General features: G+C 34.7%; 1 protein-coding gene across 6 annotated transcripts in view; it reads right to left on the bottom strand.

Moving 5' to 3' along the window:
- Nucleotides 1–319: 319 nt before the first annotated feature.
- The window catches only part of ARHGAP12 (Rho GTPase activating protein 12), a 108767-nt gene continuing 88783 nt past the window's right edge, over nt 320–20303 (bottom strand). For all 6 annotated transcript variants that reach the window (XM_032349344.1, XM_032349346.1, XM_032349345.1 and 3 more), the window contains 9 exons: nt 16135–16236; nt 13101–13199; nt 9850–9949; nt 7941–8057; nt 5546–5644; nt 4178–4255; nt 3941–4075; nt 3566–3668; nt 320–2712 (listed from right to left, as the gene is read on the bottom strand). In XM_032349344.1, the coding sequence (XP_032205235.1) occupies nt 2538–2712; nt 3566–3668; nt 3941–4075; nt 4178–4255; nt 5546–5644; nt 7941–8057; nt 9850–9949; nt 13101–13199; nt 16135–16236 (1008 nt within the window). In that variant the 3' untranslated portion in view covers nt 320–2537. The remainder of the gene's footprint in view (nt 2713–3565; nt 3669–3940; nt 4076–4177; nt 4256–5545; nt 5645–7940; nt 8058–9849; nt 9950–13100; nt 13200–16134; nt 16237–20303) is intronic.

Genomic DNA, 20303 nt, shown 5'->3' with positions numbered 1-20303 from the left:
GCAGTGACTCACACGCACACATTTACATACACATCCACATGTACACGTACAAAACCATCTGCCTAAGCCCAGTTTAGCTGAATTATTCCATTTGTGCTTTTCCCATAAGAAAAAAAACCTGCAGACTTGCTTCTAACTAAAAAGTAATGTCATTTTTCCAGAGTAAAGGTAAAATTCCCTACAGTCGTAAAATTTAAATAAGTTATTTTTCTTCTAATTAAATGTAATTACGTATTTGAATATACTATTTCTTTTCACTTCTAACTACTTTTCTAAAATGACATTCTGAAGAAAGGTCTATTAGTAAATGAAACTCCACTGCCAATTTATTTCAGCCTTTAATATACTGTCTACTAAAAATCAAGTTGTCAAGACAGGAAAATATTACTGGTTTTGTTATTACAAAAAAAAAACAAGTGAGAATTTTTAATTCACAAAGGATGAAAACACAAGACATTGATCTCACTGTACATACAATATTACAATAAACTAATTAGCTGCAGACTAATAAAACATTTAAGACTCCACATACATACATATGTACTTTGAAACAAGAAACACAGGACAATTTTAATCTTTGTTATGTCCACAGCTACCAAGAGAAAGAGCATCACTGGTTTGAGTCTAATGGTTATGCTGGCATACAATCACTATATAGGCCAGTTCTAAAGCATATTGTATTGTTCAGGACACTGTTAGGCAAATATAAACGCTCTCATTTTGGGGCTTTTTCTACCTACCCAAAACAATCCGCTTTCCATAGCTATCAAGTAGCTTGGTTTGTTAGCAATTCAACAAGACCACAACAACAAACAATATTTTTACCACAAAACTCAACGAGAGATTTTTAGGCAGATTGCACAAAAACTACTTGTTCCCAAGGAAGGCAACCTGTTAATTACAAATGCAATTCTAAGAAAAGGAGTCTTGGTCACAAATCATTCACTTTCAAATGTTGATGAAGAAATAAAAATTGGAGGGGGGAGAGTGGAGGAGGTATTGGCATGGCAGGGAGTAGAAAAAGTATGAAAAAATGAAGAAAATATATTTACCACAAGAAATCTTGGATTCAGTTGATTTTTTAAAAATGAGGTATAAGAGTATGCCAGTAAATGCAAAAACAAGAAAAAAATCAAAAACCAAAATGCACATTTCCAATGGAAAATCTCTAAACCTCTTATAGTTTTCTTTATTCAGATTAGACATTTCATATACATCAGTTAATCTAGAAAAATACATCTTAAAATATCTTCAACAGACCATGCTCTCGGTAACAAAACCTTCCAAACCCTGTTTTATTATACAAATCAATCTACATTAGTAATGTAAAAAGAAATTCTCAAATTTAGCAATGTCATTTTCCATTTGACATCCATCTAATTTACATATGGGTTTCCACTATTCATACTGCAGTTAGAATTTTGTAATAAATTTTTTTCTAATGTATTCTGTACATATTAAATTATCTAAAAGGTTCCTCTTGTAGTGCATTTACCATTTAGCAAGTCTATTCAGTATTTTTCCAGTACCATTTGCATTACAGTGATTTGCCTGTAGATGTAATTAAAATCTAAAAGTGCACACAGTTAAGTTTCTCAAATAACAGCCTATTTCTGGAGGAACCTAATATTCACGGGAAAGATTACCAATATCATGATTAGAAATGTCAGGTTAGGATGTACTCTGAGACTATACAACAAAATTATATACATAAGCTAAAGGACATTAGTCTTTAGCTTATATTTACATCAAATAATGTCTGTTTCCACAGGGTCATACCAAGAACTCAGTATGGCACTAGATATAATTAGGATTGTTAGCTACAAATCAGGGTAGCACAGACAGCCCCAAAATACCCTGAACTGACTTATGCTAAATTAAACTCCAGTATATCACAGTGTGTTAAGTAATATTAGTGTGCTGCCCAAACAAGCGACTAAGACACCCATCCAATACAGACAGTGTGCAACACAGTGAAGGCGGCAAGCCTTCGCCAAGGAATTACATCTGGGTTATGATGAACTGTAGTACTTAAGACTGCCACTGCATGCAGAACCTCTGAAAAAGAAATACACAGGTTTCAAAAAAGATATACTTCATTTTGTTCAGAATGCCCAAGAGCGTCTTCAAAATAACGGATAGTGAGTACTATTCTATCAAGTGATGAATCTAACGAATGATGAGAAGAAATTCTACATTATCCAGTTTGAGAAAAAAAAACATGTTTTTCTTACCAAATTATCCAGTGTATATGACTGGTTAGAATTGCAAGTTTCAATTTTTACTGAAATTCAGAGTATGAAATGCAAACATTCAGGATAAAATTAATTCAAAATTACACACAGTTATATCAACTTGCAACAAAGCAGCAAATATGAGGGCCTAATACACATCTTGACTCCCATTCCCTTCTGATCCCTCAAAAAAGTGCAAAATCAAAGAGTCACTGCTTGGTCCAAAAATAAAATACATCATGTTTAAGGGCTTGAAATCTGATGGAATCCAGCTTCTATTCCACAGGTTGTCTTCTGTAAGAATCAACGCCCGAAGATGGAATTTATTTCCAGCAGAATTAATTCTACAATCTGATTTTGGTAGACAGTATGAACTGCTATATTACCAGTCTCTTTCTCTGGCTTTAACAGAGTGGGACCAAAAACAATTGCTATACTCTGATAAGTCATTCGGTTTTTTTCTCCATTTTCTATAACTCTAAGGGGGGAAAAATAAATCGTTAAAGAGAATATAAAACATACAACAGGAAAAATTCTTCAAATTGCATTATAAACATAAACAGTTTACACTTAGAAATGAGAAATAGTACTCATCTTCCTAAGATATATTCAAGCTACTTAAAACAAGTAGAATTCAGTCCAAATGTCATATGAAGACTTCTTTTGGATAAACACAGCTGAAAGGTATAATTATATCCACTCTAACAAACTTTGTACGTGTGATATTTCAGCTTAGTGCTTAAAGTAAGACACAGACTTAAGTATGAATACAATTCAGGTAACCATAATTACTCCACTAAGGTGATGGGGAAAAATTTCATTAGTATACAGATTAAATTTTCATTTTACTAATTCTGTATTTGTTTGTTTGATTTTTAATCTCCTTCACTGGCATAATTTGCTATCTAGTGTTCTGTCAGAAAGCAAAAATCAGTTATTAAAATGGTTACATAGTCACCTGAAAGCCATGATGGCTTTTTCTCCAAGGTAATTTAATAGTCCTCATTTCATAACCAAAATCTTATTTTCAGGTTAAGTCAAACAACAATTTCTGAATCCTTACACACTAGGCATTATGTAAATGCCTCGCATAGAATACTTACTTTAAGTATTTTTCGTACCAGACCATTTTACCTATGAAGAACAAGGCCCAAAGGAGTTCTCTTTTTCAAGCTACAAAGACAGCAAGTAGCACAGCTGGAATGTGAACCAGTGTATGAGGGACCCTGGCCTCATGACTACTATACCACACCTCATAACTGTGCACTTCTCTTACCTTTTTCTTTTTTTTCTCCCTAATTACTATTTCTTTTCTGTGGTGAACCTCTTACCTTTTGAGATGTCTAAAAAGAATCTGCATTGTATCTTGATTTGGCTTTGGCAACTGTCTGATGAGGTCCTTAACAGCAGTGACTCGCTGTCTTGGTTCTTGTTCTTTAAAAAAAAAAAAGAGAGAGAGAGAGAGAGAGAGAGCCAGAGAGACGGAAAGATAATGAGAGATTATGCATGAAATTGAAAACAGTGACATATTTTAGAACCTAACATTTGGTAATACACAGTGACATCTGGTGGCCACATTTAAAACTTCTGAAGTAAAACAATCCTTTGAAATAATTTAAAAGAAAGGATCAAACAATGTAGTGGCTTCATCAGTACAGAGGACTTTCAATACGTAGAAAAAACACTGAGTGTAACAACATACTTACTAATTGCATTAACAAAATCATTAAAATGGTTAAATGTAAAAAGAGGTTCTGGTAATTCTCGAAAAAACATTTTGAGTGCTCCAGTAATAACATGAATATCTTCCCATTTACTATCATTCAAGTCCAATTTCTCATCTGAAAAACAGAACAGGAAATGTTTTTAAATAACTTTAAACCAATTCTAAAAGTTAAGAGTGCCTTTTTTTTTGCACATAGCAACAGGGACTATGATCTTACCATGATTGACAGCAAATCTCAGTTTCTGGATCACAGCAAGGTTGCCACTTACTCTGTATATCCCATCAATATCCAAACCTAAGAGAAAATTACAGTATTTTTGTGTTTAAAGTCGGTCTTTGCCTTTTCTAAAGATGCTTGCATGTTTCAGAATCCTTATTCATTAACATAAGCCTAAAATCAAATGGGCAAATACTCTTTTCCTCTAACTGGCTTTTTTATAGAGCTTGGCAGAGGGAGAGGGGGTGGAGATACACTCTGAATTCTACTTAATAAACAGGAACAATTCTACTTTGTTTATTATGTAGACTGTGGATCATCTCAAAAAAAATCACCTCATTAAACTTGAAATACTAACAATTTAAGATAAACTTCTAAACCTGGGGATAGTTCAGAAAGTAAAAGAAACAAAGATAAAACCATTCCCTCCATTTTTTGGCACATTTCATAATGTAAATGTACATATTCAAGCACTCTTTTAAAAATGGTTGTTCTATTAAGTGCTTGTAATAAATAAACTTAATAATGAATTAAAATAAAAACTGATAATTTGATGTAGTTTACTCATTTTTTTAATATGTGGAATAGAATCATGTGGAATTCACCCATGTAAGCCTAAAAAATCCAAATATTCATTAAATGATAATGCTGTACACATTTAAGAAAGCACATTATCTGATTTGCTATTCACAGAAATTCAAATAAAGGCACAGTATCTCCATTGTCATGTTGACAAGAAAGTCAAAGACAAGGTCTGAAATTGACAGAAATTACAAGTTATGCAAATGTTTTAATTTTACAAGATGTTTTTGATGATGTACAAGTTAATGTGATTACCATGATAGTTATTTTCTAGTATAAATATTAGGTTAAGATCAACCAAAATATAAATTGATTTGTCCTACTTAATAGGAAATGGCATAAGAAGGTTTGTCTCTTGTCTCTTTAGACATTTTATAGTTGACGTAACAAGTTTTAAAATGTCATCTCATTTTTATTATAAAAAGAAGCAACTTGCTCTTGGTAAGTAAACACAATCACCTATTTTCTACACTGTCAAATCACTTTCTAATAAACTCAGTTTCATAATCACCACCTTCTTCATTTTAAGCAAAGGCCAACTCCAAATGGCTTCAAAGAATACCATACACTTAATCAGATGGAAGTGCTGAGTTTCAACAGGTGCCTGAAAAGGTCTTAATTTAAAACAGATAGACGTAATCATTAAAGCGTGCAATTTTGCAAACGATGCCTTTCTTAACATCTACGACTGTTCCATCACTCAAAATCGTAAAAAATCCTAAGGATTTTAATGCCAAAACAATGGGTTAGTGTGCTTAACATAAAAAAAAAAATTCATTTCCTTACCATACGCTTCAACATGTTCAATGCATAACTTCACAAATTTTGGCACTGTGCCATTTTCTCTCTGACAAAGATTAGCAAGATTGGCTCCAAATACCTGATCTGAAAAGAGATTTTATTTTTTTCAATCAACCACCCTGCTAAAATTGAGTTTGCAAAATGGCAATCACTATTCACGATGCTACAGAAAACATACAATGCACCCTGCCATGGTCTGCTGTGACTCGTGCCTTCTGTAAGCTGTCTACCCACCCGTTCCCATTCCACTTCCAACAATTTTCCTGCTTTACTCAACTCTACGCACACCCCCTTTTCACCTGAAAGCCTTTTAGTCTTCTATACCTTTTGCAGAGATCCATCCTCTCCCCCAAACTTAGCTCCTTTTATCACTCCCACCCTCAGCCAAACTGTCATCTCCTTAGAAAAACCTTATGACCAGCCTAAGGTGACCCAGTTACAGTCACTCCCTATTTCATTACCATGGTAGACTGTTCAGAGTAGTCATAATTATCTGGTCTGTCTCTTGTTTTTATGGAAGTTTCATGAGGGCAGGGACCTCTTAATTCTCAAACCAATAGGTATTCATGGCACGCAGGCTCACACCCAGTACTTAGTAAACAACTAAATATTTTTTAAACTATTAAAACAAGCATGGTGCACATCCGTCATTGCTAACCCTTGATTTCACAAAGTATATTTCAAAGGCTGTTCTATTAGTCTTTCAATCCAACACTTCTGAAATGCCACATTAGTGCTAACTATTCAGGAAAACAAAGTATTTGAAGTCCTGAACAAATAAAAAATAAATAAATAAAGCAGCAACAGTTCATATTTCTCAAAAAAGGCCTGGTAAAAACTTAATAGCGATTTCTATTCACTGATTTGTCAGGTTTTGTTTTGTTTTTTTAAGTTCTAAACATAATATGCTAAATTCTTATGTGTTATCTGGACGTCCCTATTTACCTCTCTTAAGGTTAATCTGAATCACTTAATTAGCCAAACTCTACCGAGAAGTTTTAAATATCTTTTTAATGAAACCAATTTGCGTATTTTAATTTAGATGCTTTGCAAACAGATGTTCCAGCGATGGTCTTTTTTAGAAACTTTGAGGACATATATATATATATATATGTTATATATTATTACCCTTATCTATGTCTTCATTTACTAATTAATGTCACTGAGTCCTTTATTAGAAAATTTCATCATCGAAATTAAAAGTGCTTGTAAGAACTAAAGGTATACAGGAAATGACAGATGCTGGCGAGGATGCAGAGAAAGGGGAACCTTCCTATACTGTTGGTGGCAATGCAAGCTGGTACAACCACTCTGGAAAACAGCATGGAGGTTCCTCAAAAAGTTGAAAGTAGAGCTACCCTATGACCCAGCAATTGCACTACTGGGTATTTACCCTAAAGATACCAATGTAGTGATCCGAAGAGGCACGTGCACTTGAATGTTTATAGCAGCAATGTCCACAATAGCCAAACTATGGAAAGAACCTAGATGTCCATCAACAGATGAATGGATAAAGAAGATGTGGTACATATACACAATGGAATACTATGTAGCCATCAAAAGAAATGAAATCTTGCCATTTGTGACGACATGGATGGAACTAGAGGATATCATGCTTAGCGAAATAAGTCAATTGGAGAAAGACAACTATCATATGATCTCCCTGATATGAGGAAGTAGAGATGCAATCTGGGGGGTTTGGGGGGTAGAAAAAAAAATAAATGAAACAAGATGGGATCGGGAGGGAGACAAACCGTAAGAGACTCTTAATCTCAAACTGCGGGTTGCTGGGGGGAGGGGGGCCAGGAAACTGGGGGTGGGGTTATGGACATTGGGGAGGGTATGTGCTATGGTGAGTGCTGTGAAGCGTGTAAACCTGGCGATTCACAGACCTGTACCCCTGGGATAAAAATACATTATATGTTTATAAAAAAATTTAAAAATTTAATTAAAAAAAATAGACTATCTGCTCTGAAAAGCTGGGGGGAAAAAATAAAGAAACTAAAGGTATATACAAGTATATGTGATTTTAAAGAAGACTCTGCTATGAAGATCTTGTTAGTGCATTATTGCTATTGTTGCTCATAAATGAAATAATAAATATAAAAAATAATTAGGAAAAAACACCTTATACTAATTTTAGAATCATCTGGAATGAGAACTGAAGGCAAACAATCAAGATAAAATTGTTCATAGTTAAACTTTCTGTGTGCACTGAAAAATCAATTTTAATCATTCAAATGTATTTTAAACCAATGAACCTGGTAACTTCAAAGAATGAAAACATTTTTACTGTTAGAAATTTGTCAGTTTTTAATTTAAAATGTCTAACTTCTTATTTTGGCCAAAGTTCATTATTATAAACATCACTTCTACCTACCTTTAATATAACCCTTTTCACGAACAGCTTGCAAAGTGGGGCGCCGTGTAAGAAACTTCTTCAAGTTTTTCTTGGTTTTCTTCTGTTCTGAAGAATCTATGCTAGACACTTTCGTGGCTTAAGACAAACGGATATTAAGCATTTCATAAAATAAAAACTTAACTGATGAAAATTGTTCCACCTAGCACTCAAAAATATTAATTTCATATGTAAAAATCAGTTATAAACTTATTCTAACTTTAATATAGTTTAAGAGTAGTATGTCAAGAATCAAGTTAACAAAGACCTAATTTCAAAGGGCTAAACCATTATCACCAAATACTGAACACGAACTGTACCTTCTTTGGTTTATGTGCTAAGACACTGGTTATTCTAATTTATACTCATTATTTCATAAATGATACTACTTATCTCCTTTGACTCTCCATCAGTTTTAGAAGGTAAAATGATGAGGGAAAAAAAATGTCCATAAAACATAAAAAACTCTATCCTGAAGTATCCTTACAGGGCTAGGAGTCTAGAAATATATATATCTATCCATCACTACTATTTGTACTTTAAGTTAAACACACCTCATCATAATTACCTCCAAACTAAAAATGGGACCATCTGAAAAATTTCCCACATTGCCATAACTCTGATTTCTTTTTTGGTTCCAAAAAAAAAAAATACCCAAAAAGTAAATTTCTTGAAAAGAACCATATTTGAGGAAAGTTGAGAGCATAAAGAACATATTAGTAAAGCATTAAAATAATCAAATTTTCATGTGTTTACACTGTTACATGTCAATGACAATGTCTGTTAATAGGCCTAACCTTCATTAGAATGTGGAAGAACAAAAGTAGAAATGGTTTTCTAATCATTCAGTTAATCCAAAAGTCAATCCAAGGTCCAAAATTCTCAGTTAAATGTGGACTTGTTAAAATATTTTTAACAAGTTCAGAGCCACAGCTAATTTCCTATTTAAACAATGTAATTCACAAGGGGCCTGCATCAGAAAATGCTATTCTCAAATATGCTGGCTTTAGCATGCATACACACACACACACATATGAATGATCTGGGGATATGAATGCAGGCAGTTGCTCCTGCACACTCCTATCCTAGCAGAGATGGTTGCCCAGTGTCCTGTGTGCACTATGGTACATGTCCCATGACTTTTGACGTCTTAAAGTATAAGATTCTATCTAGATCTTAAACAGTAATTATATATTTTTTTTAATTAATTTATTTATTTTCAGAAAAACAGTATTCATTATTTTTTCACCACACCCAGTGCTCCATGCAATCCGTGCCCTCTATAATACCCACCACCTGGTACCCCAACCTCCCACCCCCCCCCCGGCCACTTCAAACCCCTCAGATTGTTTTTCAGAGTCCATAGTCTCTCATGATTCACCTCCCCTTCCAATTTACCCCGACTCCCTTCTCCTCTCTAACACCCCTTGTCCTCCACGATATTTGTTATGCTCCATAAATAAGAGAAACCATATGATAATTGACTCTCTCTGCTTGACTTATTTCACTCAGCATAATCTCTTCCAGTCCTGTCCATGTTGCTACAAAAGTTGGGTATTTGTCCTTTCTGATTATTTATTTTTAAATCAATATAGTTCAACTTCCTGGATACCTCAATAGAAGTGCATTCTAATACACTTTTTTTCTTTTAAAGAACCACAACATCGTAAGATTAGTAAGATGCTGTATGGGTGCACACGATGAGGCTGAAAAGTAACAAAAAGTTAACAAGGAAGAGAGTACTCCTAAAATACTGAGATTGCAAATACCTGACCTTGGGATTTCCTGGTAACACTGGAGATTCCACTTTTAAATACTCGAGTATTTAAAATACTCGAAAAGTAAGAGAAGATGCTCAAACAACTAACAAAACAGGTAAAGAATAACTTACAACGAAGTTTCTTAGGATCCTTATGGTCCTTCTCTTTATCATGCTTTTCTATTCCTGGGGAATCTGGTATCTCCTCTTCGATTGCTTCATCGGTTTCTGTCTGTTGATTAGAGATTTCCCAAACACGTATTACTTTTGAGATTATTTTAGATGTAATAGCACAATTCTCAAAACTGATCCTCCCAACTGACTTTAGGGACCCAATCAGTACACAGAATATCTGATATGATTTAGATACTTGGTAAATCTTTAAAAGTATTCTTTTTCCCCCTAAACAGGAGGAATTAATTCTGAATTCCAAAAAAGAAAAAAAACGTTGATTATTCACAGGATAATGAGTTTATATACTGATGATGAGGCTATCTTCCCTCATGTAGATCAAATGCTTAAGAATGACAGTAACAAGAGTCAAAAGGTTCTGACCTACAGGCTATGGTGAGAGAACATGATGAAGCTACATTCTGTGCTAACAGTACAAGGCTAACTAGCCAATGGCACATTAATTTTTCACACCAACAATCTTTTCAAATTATATTTTGTATCAATAGCTAGGAATCGCACTCACAGATTCATGGATGTTAGGCACTGAAAGAAATCCTAGAGCTCGTGTACAGCCTAACCAAAGTCTCTTCTGCCGGTTAAAAAATTGAAGTGAGTTCTCAAAGCTAAAATTACTGCTTTGCCTTTCACACTGATGTCTTTGCTCCACTCAGAATTTATTTTTGTGTATAGTGTTAAGAAAGGTTCTGATTTCTTCCTGGATATCCAGTTGACCCAGCACCACTTAAAGTTTATTCTTCCTTACTTTTCTACAGTGCTACATCTGGCTTGAAGTGTCCAAAGAACGCTGGTTTCTAGGCTCTTTACTGTGCTCCACAGGTCTGTAGATCTACCCTGATATGGAGAGCATGTTGTATTAATTAATACAACTAGAGAAGTCTTGACATTGGACAGAGCAAGTCCTTACAGTTTCTTCTTCAACAGTGTCCTGCATATTTTTACCCTCTATATTCTGGTATGAATTTTAGAATAAGCTTGTCAAGCTCCACCAGAAAACCTACTAGGATTTTGAAAGAGATTCAAAAATCTCAAGTCTATAAATTTATAAATCATTTGGAAGAATATTTTATCTTTATACTATTGAATCGTTTAAACCATGATATACTTCTCATCTAATTAGACTTTCTTTAGCGTTTAAAGTTTTGCAATCTTGCCTGCGGAAGTCTCATGCATCTTTCTACATTTATTGTGCATATTTCTACAGTATCTTTTGCTACTCTGTAAACAGTAAATGTTTTAAATTTCATAGTAATATGCTACTCTCTTTTCACGTGGGCTTATTCTCTGATCCTATGGGCTTCAACTAAAAACAAAACAAAACATGGGGGCACCGGGTGGCTCAGTGGGTTAAGCCTCTGCCTTCGGCTCAGGTCATGATCTCAGGGTCCTGGGATAGAGTCCTGCATCAGGCTCTCTGCTCAGCAGGGAGCCTGCTTCCCTTCCTCTCTCTGTGCCTACCTCTCTGCCTACTTGTGATCTCTCTCCCTCTGTCAAATAAATATATAAAATCTTTAAAACAAAACAAAACAAAACATATTTTCTCTGCAAAGCCTTCCTGGACTCCTAACACTAGGTTAGCCCCTCACCATCATTAACTTCATCACATTTCATTGTATTAACTGCTCAGTTGTCTGCCTCCAGTCATCATCTTCCTTTGGCTGTAAACTCCACGCAGAAAGGTGTAGCACCTGGTTGCATGCTGCTCTATCTCCAAGGCAAGCACTCCCACATGTGTTAAATGAATGCAGCCATACTTGCTTTTAAGGGATTGGAAACAGATTATAGTGACTAGAGTGAAAAGCCCATATTAGGTAGAACAGAAGGTACACTTGAAAAGATAGATCAGGCTCAGGTTGTTGAATTTTAATGAGAGTCACAGAAGCTTTTCTGAGCAGGAGAAGATTATAAAGTTAACATTAGGAAGTTTTATATAGCAATGCTATTAAGAATGGACTGGTGGGGGATGAAATAAGAAAAACCATTTAGGAAGTGACTCTTGTTTAATATATAAAGTCCTGATGATGGTTTCAAAAATAAACGGAAGGGAAGAGACAAGATTCAGAAATACACAATATTACAAATTGCAAAAGAAGAATATTTACATAGATGGGTAAATAATGGGCTAGAAGAGTTAAAAGAGAAGAAGAGTTGATACTCAAGATTCTAAATCTGGTTGTTCTGAACTGAGTACACCATAAGAATTTTAGAGTTTAAAAGGATACTTGGAAAAAAATCAAACCCAACGTTTCTATTTTGTAAGTGAAAACACGAAACCCACAGACGTAGAATACTTCAGTAAGATCACAAAACTCATCCTAAGATTTCACCTATAGTCTCTGAAAGACTTCTCACTCTCCAATAAAGCCTGTGATTCCCAAATTTTCTTCAATCTGTTTAGTTTAAAATGATAACACACTCCCGTAAGTATTCACTTTGCTTTTTGTCACTGACATATGATCCTTAGTCAGGAGTCATGTCCCCCTATAGTGAGGGACAAGAAAATAGTCTCAAAAAGTACAGCCCCTGTTTCTTCCTGCTCTTATTAACAGCAGAATATAGCAGCAGAATATAATTGGAGGTTCTTTTTGGTTGTTATACACATACACTACATATAAAACATATTATATTATGTGTCTACTACATATACATATATATACACATTATACACACACATGTAAGAGGTTAATTTACCAGGAACATGAGGGTACTGAACACCTCCCTGGCTGGGGGACAGGGCAGAACTAGAACACCACCAGGGGTAACTAAAGAGCTGTCACAAGGAAAGAAAATGTGCTCATGAAGAATCTACAGCTTCATTCATTTCATACCTTTACCTAGGACCTGTCACCATCAAACAGTACTATTCCCAACTCATTAGTCATTGAATAAATACTATGTACTAGAAACGGTTTGTCGCTCTTCTTGAATTACTTCTTTTTAGACCAATGCCTCATGGGAAAATTATTTAAAATCCACTACTAGCAAGTATTATATAACTGAGAATATTAAATCATTCACCAGCCCCAAGGAATTGCTAAACCACCATTGCCTTTCCCACCTCTTGTCAAAATACATATTAAAGAAGTGTTTATCACATATAAACTGGAAACCAGATAGGCAATAACCAATTAGAATGCAGAAAAGAAAAACAGCTCTGAAATAAAAAAAATTTACATAACTCAAACACATACCTGATTACTGATAGTACTACTAAGAACTTTAAACCAATCGTTAATAACCGTGTCATTATCAGACTGAATTAGCAGTTCTGTTCCTTGACGGGTCTTCAGCTTTAGAGAGAAAGATGAAAAAAAGAGGATGGTTAGTGCTTTCAACCAAATAAATGAAATTTATGTATTTTTAAGATTTTATTTTTAAGTAATCTCTACACCCAATGTGGGGTTTGAACTCACAATCCCGAGATCAAGAGTTGCATGTTCCACTGACTGAGCCAGCCAGGAGCCCCTAAATAAATGAATATATTCAAGCCAAAGTCCACAAACCCCCGGCAGAACACTAGATGCCATATTATATTGAGTGATGAAAGATTAATGCACAGCAATGGAAGACCTTTTAATATAAAATAATCCCAGAGGAATTATTTTATAAAACATGAAGTTTTCCTCACAAAAAATTCTCAGTGAAAATCCAATAATTTAAGGGTCCCAAATTCCAACACATAAATGCCATAAACCTTGCTGAAATCTAGCATCCTGTATCATTAAAAAAGTAGTTCAAGGAACAAAGCTGTGCATTTTCCATTAGAACTGAAAGAAAATTCATTTGTAAAGAAATAAAATCTGTGATATTTTTATGTAAATCTGAGTGTTTTTCTCTCTCTAGTTAAAATTAAATATAGAAAAAATATATGATAGTGTTAAAACTTTCATGATTTCCTACTTAATAGGCAAATAAATATAATAGCCTAATATAAAGAGAAGGCCCAGACAATAAATGTTACATCACTTTTGGGCAGAAAGTACTAAATTGTGTCAAATCATGAGCTAACTCATGTAGAAATACTATGTATTATTATGAGGGCAGAAACTAATTTATGTAGAATTTCTTTGGTTCAAAGTTTCTTACACTGGATTGAGGAAAAATTTTGAGGTATTAAGAGAAAGCATTCCTCCTATTTTCTGGCTGGTAACTGTTTTATTTTTCTTCCTTGTGGAACATATGGTAATGTTTCCCAAACAACATTCTGAAACATATGCCTCAAACATAGTTTCTAAAGTAATATTTAAAAAAGGTATTCCACCAAAAAAAAAAAAAAAAAAAAAAAAAAAGGGAAAAAAGCACTTATATGATATTTATTTGGGAAATACTAGATTAAAGAAAGCTAAACAAGATTCTCTCCTTCAAAATGTCTCAGGGCTTTGATACTCCAGGGTGCTCTGATTTTTTAAGGAAAGAAAAACATCTGTACCACTACCTACATTTATTTGACCATGGATTTGTTTTCACTCTGAAATCACGTATTAAAACTGCAAGGCTAATTCAGGAAACACTGACTTCCTTTCTTGTACTTCTTTCAAGAGAGTGAGTCAAACCAGTCAACCAATACTAAATATTCAGTGCATATAAGATAATCTCAGTTAGAGGTTCTTCCTTAAAGATCAAGAAAAATACAGTCTCTCTACTTAAAAAAAAAAATAATCATCTAGTGGGATGAGTAATTTACAGATGATGGTAATGTAAGGTACACTAAATTAAATGCTATTTTAAAAGCATAAGTAAAAAGGCAGCACCGGTGTTGTGGTAGCATTTCTGATGGGTCTTGGAAGATAGGTTAACACTTGACAAGCAGAGACTGCCATGGGTCAGTACTAATAAAGAATAAAAAACACAGCAGGAAAACCTAGGTCTCACTTGAGAACCAGCAACTCAGGAACAAGACAGGAAAGAATGGACACATGAGGTTATAAAGGAAGGCTGGGTTCTGGAAGACTGTTTGCAAAGACAGTCTGAGTAATTCCTCCCATCTCCATATACACACCCTTCCGCCATGTGCCTTTACTGCGCCCCCAACAACAGGAGAGCTCTATTTCCCCACAACCTGAGTACTCAGCTGACCTTCTGACTGCTTTAGCCAAAGGAATACAATGATGTGTGACTTTCTAAATCTAAGCCTCGGGAAGTGTCGTAGCTTCCACTCTCATCCTCCTGGAAGCCTGGCACTGCCTTGTGAAGAAGCCTGGAGCAGAATCCTTGAGGGCGAGATCTTATAAAGAAGGAGGCCTAGCAAACTGCTGGCACCGATATCAGACACGTGAACAAGACCATCAAGATCCGGGAGAGCCACTGAATGACTAAAGCCTCATGAATGGTCCCACATTGAGATCAGAATCACTCAGCTCAGCACAGGCCAAACAGAACAAACAGAACGGCTCTTTTCCTAAGCTACTAAACCCTGAGGTAGTCTGATATGCTGCAATAAACAACTGATACAGAATCCTGTATTACAGGGAGGAGAAGGGGACTGTATTATTTATTTATTTATTTTTATTTGAGACAGACAACAGAGAGGGCACGAGGGAGCACAAGCAGAGGGGAGAGCAGAGGGAAGAGCCCACTCCCCGCTCAGCAGGGAGCCAGACACAGGGCTTGATCACAGGACCCCGAAATCATTATCTGAGCCAAAGATAGCCCCTTAACAGACTGAGCCACACAGGTGCCCCTACGGTGGTGGTGGTGGGGAGGTGTTAATGACAAAATGGAAAGGTCTCAATTTATTTTCCATATTAGATTTGGCAGGTAAAGGAAACCCCCCCCCCATTTTAAGATTTTATTTATCTACTTGTCAGAGAGAGAGTGACCACAATAAGGGGGAACAGAGAGAGCGAGAGGCAGGCTCCCCACTGAGTAAGGAGACTGATGTGGGGCTCAATCCCAGGACTCTGGGATCATGACCTAAGATATGGGCAGACACTTAACTGACTGAGCCACCCAGAAGATCCAAATGAAACCATACCCTTGTTATTGTCGGTAGGGAAAGGCAGATTATGGAACAAAGGCTCTTCATCTATAGTCTGAGATCCAATGACTTGTGCAAATGAAGCCAAGCTCTTCATGCCAGCTTCTTCTTAAATTATGATACCAAACTGGCTTAATGACCACCTTTCCCTTAATCAGTCACATTGAAATACAACTCAATTCAAAAAGAAGAACATCCAATTAGTATAGTTAAGAATGTGAGTCATACTTAGAAAACAAACATATTACCTCAAATACATTCTTTTTGCTGGATTTATCCTTTGAAGCCATCTCCACTGTCGCCCCCTTTAGGTCCACTGTGAACTCTGGCTTGGACTGATTACTCCCAAACTTCATTTTAGAAAAAAAGAAAAATCTTTGTGATGTTCATGTACATGTGCATATCAAAAAGATTTAAGACCAATTATTAACAATAAACCAAATAAGCAATTACCCCAAATTTGTCTTTATTATAAAATAACAATTCCTACTTTAAAATGGAAATGTAAGATATGAATATATTGTTCATAGAAATGGAAATAAAATAGCTCAACTTCCATCTTAATAAGAAAAACATAAAATAAAGCCACACAAATCTTTTTTCACCCATCAGTATAGGAAAAAAAAAAAATTCCAGAAGTTAGATGAAAAACTGTTTTCAATGATGTACTATATACTGGTTAACTGAACATAATAATAAAAAAAAATTCTTTGTTTTTTCATACAGTATGGAGCCTTCATATGCTGGAATAAAGCCTAGAGAGGGAAAATGGGTAATACTGTATTTGCAAATTTACAAACACATGTATTGTTTGGTTTTAGCAATTTTATTTCTTGGAATTGATCCTAGACTATATATGACTATAGAAAATAGTCATATACCTATAAAATAGGTAAAATGATGTGTTCAAAAAGGCAAGGCAATATTCTTACATATGTATAAATAATATCTGGATTTGTCATATTTATGGATTATGCCACAAAACAAAAATTAATCTGGGTATCTGCAGATATCAAGAGCTTTTCCACCTAATAAACATTCTCTAATCCTGATTCTGTGCTTTCAAGAGTTATTTCCTTATCGACTATTTATGCTGTCAACAACTAACAGTAACTTGTAAAAACAAAAAGCTCTAAGATCCATATTCTTTTATTCAGCCTTTCTTAGAAATTATAACTAAAGCCAGATGCTAATAAGGCCTCACCAATTTAATAAGGAACTGTGAAAAGAATAGGGTGGTTTGAAAAGAAAAAGCACTTAGCAAGCTATTACACTTTGTTAACCAGATAAGGAAAAGATTAGCAAGTAGCAGAAAATTATGTTAAAAATAGACTTACTCTGTATCTTGCCATCATTAAGTTAAATTTTTGTTTAGTCTCTTAACTAAGAATAGAAAATAGCATTCCTATTTACTGAAAGGTTAAGAGATTTTAAAATCTTAAAGGGTTAATGAATTGTAACCTTAAGGTCAAAGATTTATTTTAGGAAATTTCATTTCTTAAAGTATTTTCAAGTAAAACTGTGCTTGTCATTGGAAATGGATCTTACTCATCAACCTGGTAAAATCTTGTGCACTATTTATAATGTCAATAGCTACTCAGTAGCTTCGCATTTAATAAATGGTTCGACTTCATCTGTTTCCTTTTACTTCATCTTTTCAGCTAGCAATGTGGTCTTAAATAATGTACTTGTAACAAAACAGTATTTAGAATATTATATTGAATTTATTAGTGAAATCAAAACAAAGTTTAAGATGTTATATTAAATTTTCATTAGTGGAATCACAATAACAATCACAAAAATTTTAACTTTTCTACAAAGTCTTGGCCTTTTTAAGTACTTTTGTCATTCAAAAGACATTAACCATAAAGCTACAATGGGCAAAGGTAAGTTTTTGAGTAAAAATGACATATCTCAAAAGTTATAAACCTCAAATGTGCACATTTAACTGAACTGAACTTGTTGCCATCACACGCTCTGTCAATGGTTAGCTATAAGCTAAGATACAAACAACTAACCAAGTATGACAGAGCAACCAAATACAAGTACAATGATAGGGCACGGAATGCTGGTAAAAAATGCATTCAAAATGGCTGGCAAAATTTTGTGTTTGTTATTCATCCTTTTTCAAACTTTAGTCCCACTCTACCATACACCCTCCAACGTATTCAAGGCAAAGAATATGGAATTATTGTGGCAAGGGGCATGCAACAAGAACACATACAGTGACAGCTGAAACAGGAGCAGATTTTACATATGCAGGCCGTCGACTGACAGAATTTTTCCAAGAAGAAAGCAGCGAAAGCAAGAACTCAGAGACTGAGCCCTGTTGGCAGAATGACTTGATGGAAAAAGGGAAGAAAATGATGATGTCATAATAATGCACAATGGTAAAATGACACACAAGAGAAAAGCATATGGAACCAAATGGGACACAAATACAATTCCACAAGCAGACACAACACAAAGCTTAACTTCCAAATATTTTTATAAAGGCCTTCGCATTTATATCTCAGAATATCATCTGACTCTTACTACATAAATTCATATTTTATTTTTAAGGCGAATGCTTTTTAGAAATTACATTAAACAGACTTGCCTTAGCCTATAATCACAACAGAAGACATGAGGGTTAATCGGGAGAATCACATCGGGCCCACTGCCACCTTGCTCAGCCCACTACTCAGAAAACCCTGAGCTTCCTCCTTGTGACCTGCCGGGCAATGTCCTCAGGTATCCCTTTCTAAGTTCTCTCTGGGGAGTGGCCCTACCATCCAATTTGCCTTCCCCTTCCTCTAGGACAGTGGTTCTCAACCACGGGCAATTTTGTCCTCTAGAGGCCATCTGACGAAGTCTGGAGACGTTTGCAGTTGTCACAACTGGAAGTGGGGCTGCTTCTATCTCCCGCTAAATACCACAGCATTTATAGGAGGGCCTCCAGAAGAAAGAATTATCTGACCCAAAAAGGAGACAAATTTTAGAAATTTTGAAGTACATATAAGCAAACTTGATTAACTAGTGATATTTGTGAGGTGATTTTTCTAATACTCAAAGTACATGATGAATGATATCTGAAAGGGAACACAATATATGTCATGTCCTATTGTCACCATGCACTTGTCAGTTTTCCCCATTCCAGTGTAAGCCATGAAAACAGAGACCATGTTACTTACTTCTAAACTTTCAAACTTAACACAATGTCTAGAACAAAACAGGGTTTTATGTCTGTTGAACAAACTGGTGAAATGAAGTAAGAAAAAAAGCAAGTATAATTTATGCTATTGATACCACAATCTAGTAGATAATACTACACAGAAAACAACTGGAATGTAACCAGCCTAAAGGAGAAAAAACAGCTCATGGGATGATACAGCATCTATGTAAAGTGTATATTACGTGCTCGAGTTGCACGCTGCATATGTACATTTTGTTTACCCAATATTAACTACCCATGGAACCAAACCTAAAATACAAAGCATGAATTATTTGAAAACAAAAACAAAAACAACTTCAAATAGTGTGGATGCTTTTGCTCAGTCATCAGTGAATATATGAATATATGCTCGGGAGTGAGCAAAAGATTTGAACCAGCTCTTTTTTCAAGTGGACCAAGATGTAGGTTTTGTACTACATATGAAAAATAATTTTTAAAGAACCAAACTTCTGCAACATGTCCCCTTAACATATACCAAACTCAAACTAATAATAATGATCATAATAACAACAACAACATAAACCAAACTCAACTGGAGGAAAAGCAATCTCTTCCAACCTCAAAGGTAAAAAATGGCTCTGCTACAGATCAACTAACACCTTCCTAAGAGATACTCAAGGACAATTTTCACTTATAGGTGATTTCTGGTTTTGGCTTTGATACCAGTCTTTAGAATCTCATCCTCAGGTGTGATTTCACTATACAAACAGGATACATTTTACCTACAATAAATCCACTTGGTGACTGAGCAAAGAAACAAAACTATGATCTTCTTCCAAATCCTTTTTAATAATTGTAATTACAGAGTTAATTAAGAAGTCTCTCACATATTTCATCAATTTTTAATATTTATGAATGTTGTATAATGCCAGAATACATTAGATACATTCATATACTTTTTATTTGAATAATCTTACTTGCTTTTACTTAGACTATTTAGTTTTCATTCCCTTCATAAGTGTTACATATGGAAAGAAAAAGCAAGAAAGTCTGACCTTTAAATATGTCATAAAACAAAAATTAAGAATTGACTGCAATAACCAAGCACTTTGTCTCCTCCCACATTTGTTTAGTTTTTATTAAGACTGTAAATACAGTATGACTATATTTTATTTATACTAATCTGAAATGATAATATATTGTATGATTCACAATATATTAATAAAATTTCATTTAAAAGCAAAAATTCAAATACTGAATGAA

This window comes from Mustela erminea, chromosome 6 (assembly GCF_009829155.1).
Source record: "Mustela erminea isolate mMusErm1 chromosome 6, mMusErm1.Pri, whole genome shotgun sequence".
Lineage (NCBI taxonomy): Eukaryota > Metazoa > Chordata > Mammalia > Carnivora > Mustelidae > Mustela > Mustela erminea.
This window is presented reverse-complemented; position numbering and strand designations above follow the sequence as displayed.